Source organism: Peromyscus maniculatus, chromosome 12 (assembly GCF_049852395.1).
Source record: "Peromyscus maniculatus bairdii isolate BWxNUB_F1_BW_parent chromosome 12, HU_Pman_BW_mat_3.1, whole genome shotgun sequence".
Classification (NCBI taxonomy): domain Eukaryota; kingdom Metazoa; phylum Chordata; class Mammalia; order Rodentia; family Cricetidae; genus Peromyscus; species Peromyscus maniculatus.
The window spans coordinates 26,994,203-27,007,449 of NC_134863.1; the positions used below are offsets into that span (position 1 = coordinate 26,994,203).

The window sequence follows — 13,247 nt, forward strand, 5'->3', positions numbered from 1 at the left end:
ACACGTGCCATGACAAGAGCATGCCTGCCCCCTACATAACATAAATAAATAAACAAACAAACAAACAAATAAATAAATAAATAAATGTAATTTTTTAAAAAGGCAGATATAAAACCTGGAAACTGCAAAATTCTATTATTGCAAAGCTAATAAAACGAGACAAGCAAGAACGTGCAGCAAACAAGCTGTGCTCTACATGTCAGGGAGCCAAATGCCAATCACAGCACATCAGAATTAGTGCTATCAAGGGGGCACATGTGGGCGGGGGAGGGGGTGCTTCATTATGTTCCAGGCATTTCATGTCTGCCCCTGTTCCTTCCAAAGTTGTCGGGAAGATCAAAGTGGGTAAGCAGAGACACTCCCCAGCCTCCTCCTCCACCCAGAATCCAGGAGCTTGCCTCTACCTCCTTTAATCAAAGCAATCTCTGTTCCACATAACCAATACTCTGGCTTGGCCAGAGAGGAGCTAAGATGCTCGATCCATGAGTCAGCCCTTTCCTCCTTCCTGTATGCCTTTCACCTCAACCCCGGCTCACTCACAGATATCCTCTGTCTGCCCCGTAGGTTCAGGGTTAGGCCCAGGCTCAATGGTGTCTCTTCCCAACCAGGTCCTTGTTCTGGGAAGTCTTGAGTATTTGTTACTTCCTCCAAAACACCATGATGCTGTTTCTACCCTGGACAGCTCCCCCCCCCCCCCCATCCACTATTGCTGCAGGGAGCTAGGATGCTCGGGCTTACAATGCCCACCATCCATCTCTGTCCTACCTGTGAGCCAGTGGAATAAACCTGTTCCCCTCTGTAACGGCTCCTTGAGACACTGCAGTAAAAAAGACACAGTGATGTATTATTGGCCTGATGGCTCTTTTCATGAAAGAACTCTAAATTCCCACCACTTCCTTCAGTGACAGGCACTTCCGTGCTCTTTAGTATGGAGCTTTCATTTTCTAAAGCACATTCCTTGTTCTGTCAGCTTTGAAGTGCCCTTTAGCCCAAAGACAGAGAGTGTGGACTCACCTGAGCTGCAGGAGTAGCCATCCCTCTAGTTATTAGCAGCAACAGCAGGAGGAGGAGGAGGAGGCACTGGCCCTGGAGAGAAGTCTCAAAGGCCTCTCAGACCAACGGGGTGGGCTCTCTGTACAGCATCTACTGTCTTCTTTTTTCTCAAGACCTTAAGTGGAAAGAGAGTGAGTGAGTGAGTGGACTTGGGATGAGAAAAGTGTGTCATTTCCACTTTGTCTTTCTCCCCTGTCCCCCCTATTCTGTCAGGACCTGGGGGGAAACAAGATCCCACTTGACTTGGGACCTTGACAAACATGGTCCTGGAACAAAAGTTTTCCACCCTAACTCTTCACTGGAGATTCTAACACCGTAACAATTCACTGACGTTTAAAGATTCTAACCCTGGACTTCTAGTTCCAGAGGCCCAGATGCAAGGAGGCGTTTTGTTCTGTTTGGTTAATTAGAATCTGCACTCAAGACTAGAAATGACTGCTTTAGACCCAGCAAGGCTCTGGGGGAAGAAGTAACGTGAGACACAGTGGGTTCCATAAGAATCTTTTGCTTTAGCCTTATAAATGCTGGTTCAACATTTCCATCCCTAACCAAGCTCTCTGCTAGCAGACACTTGTTTTGTTAGGTAAGAATCTTACTTTGGGGTTTTCAGGATGGTCTTGTCAACAAAGCACTTGCCTTGCAAACATGGGCACCCAAGTTTAACCCCCAACACCCACATGAAAATCCCTGGTGTGGTGGCTCCCACTTGTAATCTCCTCACTGAGGTGGAGAAGGGCGGATCCCAGGGCTTGGAGGCCAGCAATCCAGCTTAATTAGTGAGCTCTGCATCCCAGTGAGAGACCCTATCATAAAGGAAGTGGGTGTGTGGCACCCAAGGTTGTCCTCCAGCCCCCACATGCAAGGGCTCACATGTGGCTGCACATCTGTGTGAACATACACACTGCACACAGAGTCTTAGCTGTTATCTATAACAAGTCATGGGCTCTGTTGAGTTCCGACTGGCTGGATTTGCTTCTTGTGGTCCAACTCTCAGTCGGTGAGCAGGGTCTCAAAGCCATAGATACCAATATTCTTTGTGCACTTGGATTGTTTTGAGCCCCACAACGTTCAGTTTGGTAAAATTCTGCCAGTGAAAAACCCTCAAATCAAACTGTTGGTCTCAGAGGCAAAATATGAGCATGCTTATGCTATAAAATGTATTATGTTGTCTTTGAGTGAGTAAGGAGGAAACATTCACAAGCCACAGACAAGGGAGTGATCTGGATTCCCAGGTAGGCCACGGTGTGCTCAGTGGGATCCAATCAGGGCCTCTTCCAAAGATGCCCAAAGTACCGCCTGGATTACACAAAATCATGGGCCAGCCTGGAACACGGGCTAACACTACTAAAAAGCCACAGGTGGGGGCCCTCTGCACACGAGCCATGGCAAGAGCATGCCTGCCCCCTACATAACATAAACAAATAACAACAGGTAGATCTAAAACCTGGAAACTGCAGAATCCTATTATTGCAAAGCTAATAAAACGAGACAAGCAAGCACATGCAGCCAACAAGCTGTGCTCTACATGTCAGGGAGCCAAGTACCAATCACAGCGTATCAGAATTAGTGCTATCAGAGTGGGGAAGGCGTCTTCAATTATTCCTTCTGTATTTGCATCTCTCTCTCTCTCTCTCTCTCTCTCTGTCTCTCTGTCTCTCTCTCTCTCTCTCTCTCTCTCTCTCTCTCTCTCTCTCTCTCTCTCTCTCTCTCTCTCTCTCTCTCTCCAAGGCCTCCTTTTCCCTCCAGTGCATGACATGACCTATTGAATTTGCTAAATGTGCAGAACTTACAGGTGCCTGGCATTGGTGACCTATGGTTCTAATCCGAACACTTGAGAGGATGAGAAAGAGGATCGCTGTGAGTTTGAAGCCAGCCTGGGCTACCTAGTAAGATCCAGGCCAGTCTGGACAATAGAGTGAGACCTTATCTATTAATTAACTAATTTATTAGTGAATCAATTAAACCATGGCTGACAAATTACTGTCCCTGAAGCTTCAAGAGAAAAGAAGAATCCCATCTCGAGGACAGCAAAAGCTGTAAGCTCTTGGCTCTTGTGCGTATCCTGTTGGCTCTCAGCATCTTTGACCACTGGGAAGGATCCTTTTGTGAGCTTGTGTGATGCTGCAAACTCACCTGCCCATCTTCTTACTGCCTTTGTTCCTTCTCTTGGCCTCTCTCGTTTCCTCACCTCCATTTCTGGGGGCCCCGCCTTTGTGGTCTCTCAACTTTCCCCAGCAGATCTCATCAGAGCAGGGTGAAAGTGTGCCCTGGGGTGGCAGTGAGTTCACCGTGGGCCTGGAGGGCCCCCCCTCCCTCTGCCTCCAGGATCTGGTACTCTTCAGTTAGCAGCACATCTTGACTCCGTCATCCCCACAGACTCTCTTCTTCCTCCTTGAAGTCCTCCTAGCGGAGATTGAACTTTCTTATTTAAAAAATGTAAGGGCCATGTTACCTGAATAAACCACAAAAAAAGGGAAGAAAGGAGCCCTGGAGTATAAGTGGAGGATTCTGGGGCATGCATGCACTGGGGTGTGAACCACTGTCTTTTCTGGGACATTGCAGAAAGGCCAGCCCCATGGCCAGGGAAGGGTGGGGTAGCATTCTGCCCTAGCAGCTCATTCTCCCAATGCTAAAGTGCTAGCTGCCGCTCTCTGGCCCCAAACAGCTCAAGCCTGGGGAAACACACAGGTCCCTAGACTGTACCCGGCATCCTGAGTTCTGAGAAATGGGTCCACATACCAGTCAGGGTGTGAAGTGCACGCAATAGAACTTCCAACTGGATGGAGGATGGAAAGTAGGGGGGATGACAGTTGGGGGGCCTAGGTCTGGGTCCAGTCCCGCAAGATACAATTTGTGTGATCGCTGGGAAACCTCCTCTCCCCTCTCCTTGGCTCCACGCAAAGATGGTTAGCCATCCTGGTGATTCACAACAGGACTTCCTTTAGCCTTGTCCTGGACTTCTAAAAACCACAGAGACTCCCGCAGAGACTCGTGTTGGGGAGCACTTGGGTACCACTGTTTCTTCAAGCTCCTCGGGGGATTTTCATAGGAGCCAGGCTTAAGAATAACTATGCTCTGAGGGCATGACAGGAAAGGGCTATCTCTTGGCATTTCTGCAAACCGCATCTCCTCCAGTGGTCCCAGGTGAGGAGCAATGGGTCCCTTCAGCTCAGGGGAAAACAGTAGTCTCCTGGCTAAGTCTGAGTCCTTGCCGAGCCCTCTGAGTTTCCTCCTACCTGATGGAACAGTAACAGCCTACCTCACTGGGTTATTGCACCGAACTCATTCATGCTTCTGCACGTGCTTCAAATGGGTCCAGGCACACAGCAAGGGCACAGTGAACTTAGCTGTTTTCTTTTCCATCTTTCTGGTGCTGGGGATGGAACCCAGGGCCTCGTACTTGCTGAGCAAGCGCTCCACCGCTGAGCTAAATCCCTAACTTTGAACTTAACCTTTTTCATAGAGGAAAACCAGGATAGAAAGGGGTGCCCAAAGTGGGCTTGCCAGGTGCTTTCTAGAGACAAAGCTGAGACTGGGAAGCCAGTAAGCTTGAGTCTCAGGACCTCCATCTGGCAGGGCATGCCTGGCAGCGCGGGACCCATACTGCGGCTGGGACGGGAAACGGCAACATTGCAGCACACTGGAGGACAGTTCCAACATGAGCCTCTGGATCCAGAACATCACAGCCTGTCCTGTGAGAACCCTAGTGTGCCCTCCCCTGACCCTTCCCCTCCATGCCAGCCACGACTCCCCACCAGTATATGCCCACCCCTGCCTTTGCCTTGTGTGACAGAAGTCTTGCCCCTTATATGAGTCTGCAGGTGCGGAATGTGACACGGGACGGGGGCTTTGGCCCGTGGTCACCATGGAAACCGTGTGAGCACTTAGATGGAGACAACTCGGGTTCTTGCCTGTGCCGGGCCAGATCCTGTGACTCCCCAAGGCCCCGCTGTGGGGGCCTGGAATGCCTGGGGCCAGCCATCCATATCGCCAATTGCTCCAGGTATGTGAGGGAGGACAGGGTTTGTATAGTGTCTGCTTAGGACTCGTGGAGGGAACTGGGGACATGGGGCATCTCACCCAGGTGTTTACACTTCAGTGCAGTACTGGGGACTGGACAGGAAGCTATTGATTGTCTGGGGCAGGAAATATAAGCACTAGGAGAGTTTTCACGTCAATGGCAGGAATTCGGAAAGAAAGACTGGACAGGCATGCCGAAAGCTAGCTGCATTAAGCTTTGCTGTTCCAAACTTGAAGGACAGCATGAGAGGGTGAAGATCCCAGGCTGCGCCGTCTAGAGACATGACCTCGGACAGACCTCTAGCTACTCTTTTTAAAATAAGGAATGCGATACCCACCTGAGAGTTGCTGAGAAGGTTAAAAGAGATAATGTATGTTAGGAACTATACTGCCTGGTACTTGGGAACTGCATAAAATGGTTATTATCGCAACTAACCCATAATTTCAGAGACTCTTAAAATAATTATTTTATCTACATTCATTAATTTAACCCTCACAGCAACCTCGAGGGGTCAGAATTCAGCCATTAGTCTTATTTTAAGGATAAGGGTACCCGTACACAGGGGAGTCCAACTTCGGTCACTGAGGTCAACTTGGGCGTGGATGTCTGCAGCGGGGGAGAAAGCTAATGCAGGGGAGAAGCGGGAGAATGAGGTCTAAGAGGAGGCTTGGGTATCTGAGAAGTGGGAAAGGCAGGATGGAATGGTAACTGAGACCTCTAAAGAGTGTGTCCTTTTGCCTGTCTGTGTAGGGGCCCGGCCCTATCACTGTGTCCTTGGCCCTGAGCACAGCCCTGATAAATGGAAGAAGGCTCTCAATGCATATTTGAGGCATGAATGAGCAAACGGATGAATGCACGAATCTGCCTGAGCCAGCCTGGTTAGGAGCTGATATTTTCTGTCACTGTCTCGCCAGTCCTGACAACAGTACAAAATCCATCTGCCCCAGATGCAGCCCAGATCTATGAAGCTAGGGCTCAGAGGGCCATGTGTCTCTGTCCCCTCCCACTCCACCAGGAATGGGGCGTGGACCACATGGTCATCGTGGGCACAGTGCAGCACGTCCTGTGGGATCGGCTTCCAGGTCCGTCAGCGAACTTGCAGCAACCCCGCGCCCCGCCACGGGGGCCGCATCTGCGTGGGCAAGAGCCGGGAGGAGCGGTGAGCTAGCTGTGGCTGCAGGGAGGCGGGATCTGGGCATCCTCCAGCCCGGGGATGACATTGCCTCTCCCTAGGGTTTCACACCTCCCTTCTCCCCAGGTTCTGTAATGAAAATACACCTTGCCCGGTGCCCATCTTCTGGGCTTCCTGGGGCTCCTGGAGCAAGTGCAGTAGTAACTGTGGAGGCGGCGTGCAGTCGCGCCGTCGGGCCTGCGAGAATGGCAACTCCTGCCCGGGCTGTGGCGTGGTGAGGGCACCGGGGATAGGGGCCGGGGCGCGGGGTGCGGGGAAGCCTGCAGGCTCTGAAACCACTCACCTCCCCCCCCCCCCCCAAGGAGTTCAAGACGTGCAACCCCGAGGCCTGCCCAGAAGTGCGGCGCAACACACCCTGGACGCCCTGGCTGCCGGTGAACGTGACCCAGGGTGGCACACGACAGGAGCAGCGCTTCCGCTTCACGTGTCGCGCGCCGCTGCCGGACCCGCACGGCCTGCAGTTCGGCAAGAGGAGGACCGAGACCAGGACCTGCCCCGCCGACGGCAGCGGAGCCTGCGACACCGACGGTACGGCCTGTGGGGAGGGAGGCCGGAAGCGGGGGGCGCCGGGGTAGCTTGGGGCGGTGCGAGGCGAGCCGCCCAGCCCCGAGATCGCTGAGCCCGCCGGCCTTCTGCAGCCCTGGTGGAGGATCTGCTGCGCAGCGGGAGCACGTCCCCGCACTCTCTGAGCGGTGGCTGGGCCGCCTGGGGCCCCTGGTCATCCTGCTCCCGGGACTGCGAGCTGGGCTTCCGCGTCCGCAAGAGAACGTGTACCAACCCGGAGCCCCGCAACGGGGGACTGCCCTGCGTGGGAGACGCTGCAGAGTACCAAGACTGCAACCCGCAGGCTTGCCCAGGTAAGGGGGTGGAAGAAAATTTTAGCCTCGGGCAACGCCATCTCCCCAGGAACTCTCAAGCCTGAGGAGGTGATCTCTGCCAAGCCTGCAAGGGGTCCCAGATTTTGTTTATGTATTGGTTTGCTTATTGTCCTAATAGGCCTGGCTAGCCTGCTCCAACTCACTGAGAGCTGAGTTCTGCCCTCTCCATGGACTCGGTGGCTACTGAGTGGAGCAGGAGCGAGGGCTTGCTTGCTTCATTATTGCTGCGCTTTTTCTTTCCTCTACCCAGCTAGCCAAATAGGGAACTTGATTTGAGATGAAGCTCATACGGAGTTTGGGGAGACATCCTTTAATACTTCGATCTGTTGATTTTGCGTGGTGTGAATTTTGAGGGAATGAGGCCCAGGTCAGCCTCTCTCTCTCTCTCACACACACACACACATACACACACCCAATCCACGCTTTGCAGTGAGGGGTGCCTGGTCCTGTTGGACCGCATGGTCCCAGTGCTCAACATCCTGCGGTGGCGGCCACTACCAACGCACCCGTTCCTGCACCAACCCCGCACCGTCCCCGGGTGAGGACGTCTGCCTCGGGCTGCACACGGAGGAGGCGCTGTGTGCCACGCAGGCCTGCCCAGGTACTGGGTGCCTCTGACTGGGGGTTGGGGAGTGTTTGGGAGCTGCTAAACCCCTCGACAGGGAGATCCTGAGACCTTCGACCTCATCCCCACCCACAATCCACAGAAGGCTGGTCACTGTGGTCTGAGTGGGGTGTCTGCACGGAGGATGGGGCCCAGAGCAGGAGCCGGAGCTGTGAGGAGCTTGTCCCAGGGCCGGGTGCCTGTCCTGGCAACAGCAGCCAGAGCCGGCCCTGTCCCTACAGTGAGATTCCTGGTATGTTCTTTGGCTAGTACTTTTCCACCATCTCCCCCTCAGTCCCCTCACACACACTCCCATTCCCCCTATGCCCTTCCCCTTCTGAAACCTGAACCCTGTGGCGGAGATTGGAGTATGGGATGAAGCATCAGAAATGATACATTTGTCTCATGCTTGAGGCTCTCATACTACACGCCTATTGAACCACCCACCCTATAGAGGGAGGAGGGGGGCTACGGAGAAGCGGGGGGGGGGGGGGCGGTGAAGGCCGTTGACCTAAAGGTTCTCCTAGATGGCACCCAGCCCAGGCGGGAGTCTCCTTATTCACTCCATTCCAACCATATCCGTTTATCTCTCCCTGCAGTCATCCTGCCTGCCTCCAGTGTGGAGGAGACCAGCAGTTGTGGAGGTAAAGAGTCACTCCTGTCACTGCCCTCCATCCATGTCACTCATGGCACAGTCCCTCATCCACCACTTGAGTCTGCATCCTTCCCAATTCTGCTGCAGACAGCCAAGCCTGGTGGTGTAGGGGGGGGGGAGCGGGTCCCCACCTGTCTTCAAGGTTGTGTATGAGGAGGTCCGCACCGTCCCCTCCGAGGCCTCCCGGCTGCATCAGGAGGCCATCATCAGCCTGCATCCAAATCCTTAGGCTGTCACTTCTGACTCCACCTACAGGCTGTCCTGGGAGAGGGGGGGTCTCGGTGACAGCCTCCCCCAACTCTCTCTTTGGTTCTGGCCCCAAAGCCCTTAGCTTTCTCCACATCCTGGGACCTCTTGACGATGTGTCTGCTCCCCGGGAAGACAATCAGAAGGCCTTCTCCTTCCCAGCAGCCCTTCCCTTTCCCGCCCGTCTCTCTTCCTCCAGGGTTCAGTCTCATCCAGCTGGTAGCCACGGGTGTGTCCTGCTTCCTGGGCTCCGGGCTCTTGACCCTCGCGGTGTATCTGTCTTGCCAGCACTGCCGGCGCCAATCTCAGGAATCCACGCTGGTCCATCCTGCCACCCCTAACCACCTGCACTACAAGGGTGGAGGCACCCCCAAGAATGAGAAGTACACCCCCATGGAATTCAAGGTGGGAACCTCTGTGTGGCGCCAAGAGCAGGGTGAATGGGACTGTGGTCCTGGCACTGTGCTGGGCATCGCTGGGGGGTGGGGGGTGGGGAAGCAGTGGTCACGTGAAGGCGCGCTGTGTCGATAGGTAGACTTTCCCCTTAATGGCTGCCTTCCAGGACTCCTTGCCCTCGGCTGGCCCTTTCTTTATGCCTTCTCTCCTTTCTCTGATTCCTTCTTCTCCCCGCAGACGCTGAACAAGAATAACTTGATCCCCGATGACAGAGCCAACTTCTACCCATTACAGCAGACCAATGTGTACACAACCACCTACTACCCCAGCCCACTGAACAAGCCCAGCTTCCGGCCAGAGGCCTCACCTGGACAGCGCTGTTTCCCCAACAGCTGATCCCACCCTCCTGGACTTGGGCTCCTTGCCTTCCCAAGGCACAGAACAGTGGAATGGGACAGTAGAGCCGTTTTGGTTTGCCCCTCTGCCCCGGGGGCTGAGAACTTGCTTGCCTGGCGTGGGAAGGGGTCCCATCTGGCTTCAGAAAGCTCTGCCTGTCGTTGACCATGGGAGAGAGGGCTGGCTTCAGGCCGGCACATGGCTGCAGATCCAGTTCAGCCCAGGTTTCATGGTCTCCTGGGACCCATCATCACTTTCCCCTGCCATGTCTGAGCTGTGGACCTACTGGGCATGTGTGGAAATCGGAGAGTAGAGATGGCGGGAGAGAGGCCTCTTTGGTTTGGGTTGGAAATGACCTCCAGTGGCCGCCACCAAGTCTGCCCCTTCTGAGTGGCCCTCCAAAATGCCTGAGCTGCATCCAGCTTGTCAATGAAAGGAATTCATCAAATGTCCCAGCAGCTTCAGCTCTCAGCCCAGGGCTGGACCACTCTGATGCTGCTCCCTGAGTGTCACAGGGGACCAGTGCTGGCCTAGGTTGACCACCTCTGTCAGACAGTCTGTGTCTTGACCAGGGGCATCCCTCTGGTTAGGGGCAGTGAGGTCTGAGACCTGGAGGCTGGGCTGTGCCGAGAGGCCCTTTGATCTGACTCGGTACAGGCCTTAGCCTTGCCTTCAGAACACACGCAAGGTGACCCGGAAGGAAGAAAGACTCAAGACCACGGGAGGCAGAGTCTGGCCTCCATGCCTATGGAGACTGTTGCTGCTCAAGAGTCATCGGCCGAGAACTGCTTGGGAGTCTGCTGGCCCCTCGTGTATTCAGGAACACACACACACACACACACACACACACACACACACACACACACATACACACACACATACACATACACACACACATACACACACACATACACACACACATACACACACATACACACACAGACATACACACACACAGACATACACACACATACACACACACACACACACACACACACACACACACACACACACACGCCATCTGCCACGGCAACGAAAAGGATGTTAAGCTGTGGCATTATTAATTAAAGATGATATCCAGTCTCCAAATGGAACTGTCTTTGTGCATATGTGTGTGGGCCCTCTTGGCATGGAGTAGTCCATCAAGGCAATGCTCGAGCTAACAGATGGTTTCTCAAGATGGAGGAAATGACCGGAGTGGAGTTTGAGTTTAATAGAGACCATCTTTCTGTGTGGGGGTGTATGTGCACACACACATATTCTTCTTTCAGAAAAGAAGCTGGGTGTAAACAGAATTCACCAGGGAGGTCACTAGGTACAGCCAAGTCAACAGCACAGAGTGGTGTGGGCCTGCCCTGAGCAGCTCCTGCATGGAGATGTGGAATTCAGCAGGAGGGCATTGATGAGGATGATTCATGAGACATGCCCGCAGCTGAGTTTAACAAAACCAAATTGAGAAATGATGCCTGTGAGGGGGGGGAGCCTAATGGAGTTTGTGCTGGATTAAATAAAAATCACCTCAAAGCTCCAGTCCTCCAAATCAATGTGGCCATTGTGGGTACGATTGATGGACATGTTAAATTTAGAGAACAATTTCCTGGCTTAATTGGATAGATCAATTCTCATAAGATTCTCAGGAAAAAGGAAGGTAGATGGGCTAGGAGGCTGCACTCTCTGTGGGAGAGGGGTGAAGGGTCTTGGGGAGCAGAGGAAGAAATACTTGAAGCTTGAAGGTGTCTGGAAGAAAGGAGAGGTGGAGCCTTCCTGGAATTTTGGTGCTCACGTGGGACAGCTCAAATGCCAATGTCCCTGGGCCAAGGGGAATAGAGTACGGGCTTTTGGATCCCTGCATGGTTCATGTCAGGCCCCTGAGCCCAGAGCTTGTGGAGGCCTGAGGGGCGTTTTAGATGCTGGAGTTTCAATTGCCTTGAACCGGGTAGTGCTAATTAATAGGAACTGAAAGTGTTCCAGGGCCAGTGTCTCTGCCTCACCAGTGCCACTCACATGCGACCAAGTGAGGGACAGCTCTGTGGGTGCTGGTCAAGGAGAATCGCCAAACAAAGTGTACCTCTGTTGACTGGAACGATGTCCCCGGGACGGTACACCCTTGGGTACCTTAACACACACACACACACCTGAATTCTCTTATCAGAGCACGGTTTGGGAGGTTAATCTCAGGATGCGTGGGGATGGGGGGGGCACCACACAGCATGTATGCAGAGAAGCTGGCATGGTCGGCAGAGGTTATTTAACAAATACCCCCAGCTCAGAGCAAAGGACCCTGAAAGTCACCCTCTTCACGTGCCCTGACAAGGAGGTGTTCTCTGGCGGATATCAGGAGGCTGAAATGTCAAGGGGAAGCGATCCTGTTGGCTCAGAGAGTGAGGGAGAGGCCGGAGCCAATGCTTCGGGCCTTCTAGGGCCCTTTCATGTTCACCCTGTGTGTAAGTCGACTGTCTTAAAGCCGTGCATATTCACTGCAGCAAATTTAGAGGCTATGGGAAGCCAAAAAAAATTTTTAAAAAAATTTACAATGATTATAGTAAAAACCAAGACAGAGATCTGAGGATTTTAACTTGTTATGCGAATACAGTTCTTCCCCTTTCTCTCAGAATCAGCCTCCCAAAGCAAAGGGAATAAAAAACAAAAGCTCTGACACCATTTTCAATAAAACTAGGATGTAGTTCTAATCCCGACTCATAATAAGTCGTCCGTCCGTGTTCCTGGGGAACTGGTTCCAAGGCACTGCCCCCTGCGGATGCCCAAACCTGCAGACGGACGCTCACAGTCCCTTATGCAAAATGGAATGGCATTTGTGTGTAGGCGGGGCACCCCCTCTTGAACCTTCTCTGGATGATTTCTGATACCTAATGCGATGGGAATGCATTATGAATCACTGCTCCGTATTGCTGAGGGAATAACGATGAGAAGAAAAGTTGGGGTGTGTGCAGTTCAGATGCAAATTCTTCCCCCCAAACACTTTCCGCCTGCGTTCGGTTGGACGTGGATATGGGCACTACGGGAGGGAGGTCTGTCTGTCTACAGTGACAGAGAGCAGGGGAGTAACCCCGGTTACCTGGGGGAGCGGGGAGGGGGGGCAACATCCCAAGGATTCCAGAAAAGGATCAGAAATGGGGGGGAGGGTGAGAAAGAAACTAAAAAGAGGGGGTGGTATGAAAATCAATGTGTACGCTTCAGCTAGATCCTTGAGTGTTTGTTTATGTTGCATGGTTAAAAACTTTTTTTTTTTTTTTTAAATAAAAGACAGGTACAGAAAAGTCAGGCGAAGCAACGATATAGCTTAGTAACTCGGGGCAAGCTCTTTGCAACAAGGACTCAGGTTGAGAAAGAGAATGACGATGTCCCAGGACCCCTTTTCTTTTATCCTCCTCCCACACAACGGGACAGTCATCAGCACCAGGAAAAAGGTAAGGAAATCCAGCTGCTGCTCACCACGCGGCTGGACCGTGATTTCTATAATGGCGGCAAGGGAGATAAGGTATGGTCCCACTCATGACTTTTTATTGCCCCCCCCCACATACTATTACCATGGTATGTGTTCATTAAAAAAAATTTGAGACCGGAAATACCCACCTGCACCTAGCCACCGTGTGCTGCATTTAAAATGGGCCTTCGCTCTAACTGTGCTGAGCTGTTTGGCCCTTGTCCTTCCAAAACCAGGAGCTAAACGAGCCTTTGTTTTTAAGTTAAAAGGAAGGAAGATAATCTGGGCAGGGGATCGGATGTGCCTTGTATCCACGTGGCCCTCGGTTTGACTCCCCAGAACAGAAAAAAAAAAAAAAAAA

At 52.7% G+C, this 13,247-nt stretch overlaps 1 protein-coding gene across 3 annotated transcripts in view; it reads left to right on the forward strand.

The window, feature by feature from the left end:
- Window positions 1-10,530, forward strand: part of Sema5b (semaphorin 5B) — a 123,940-nt gene extending 113,410 nt beyond the window's left edge. For all 3 annotated transcript variants that reach the window (XM_076548807.1, XM_076548806.1, XM_076548808.1), the window contains 12 exons: window positions 4,630-4,747; window positions 4,875-5,056; window positions 6,090-6,233; window positions 6,333-6,480; window positions 6,569-6,794; window positions 6,905-7,123; window positions 7,575-7,745; window positions 7,852-8,001; window positions 8,348-8,392; window positions 8,849-9,054; window positions 9,283-10,307; window positions 10,446-10,530. In XM_076548807.1, the coding sequence (XP_076404922.1) occupies window positions 4,630-4,747; window positions 4,875-5,056; window positions 6,090-6,233; window positions 6,333-6,480; window positions 6,569-6,794; window positions 6,905-7,123; window positions 7,575-7,745; window positions 7,852-8,001; window positions 8,348-8,392; window positions 8,849-9,054; window positions 9,283-9,441 (1,768 nt within the window). In that variant the 3' untranslated portion in view covers window positions 9,442-10,307; window positions 10,446-10,530. The remainder of the gene's footprint in view (window positions 1-4,629; window positions 4,748-4,874; window positions 5,057-6,089; window positions 6,234-6,332; window positions 6,481-6,568; window positions 6,795-6,904; window positions 7,124-7,574; window positions 7,746-7,851; window positions 8,002-8,347; window positions 8,393-8,848; window positions 9,055-9,282; window positions 10,308-10,445) is intronic.
- The last annotated feature ends 2,717 nt before the right edge of the window (window positions 10,531-13,247 follow it).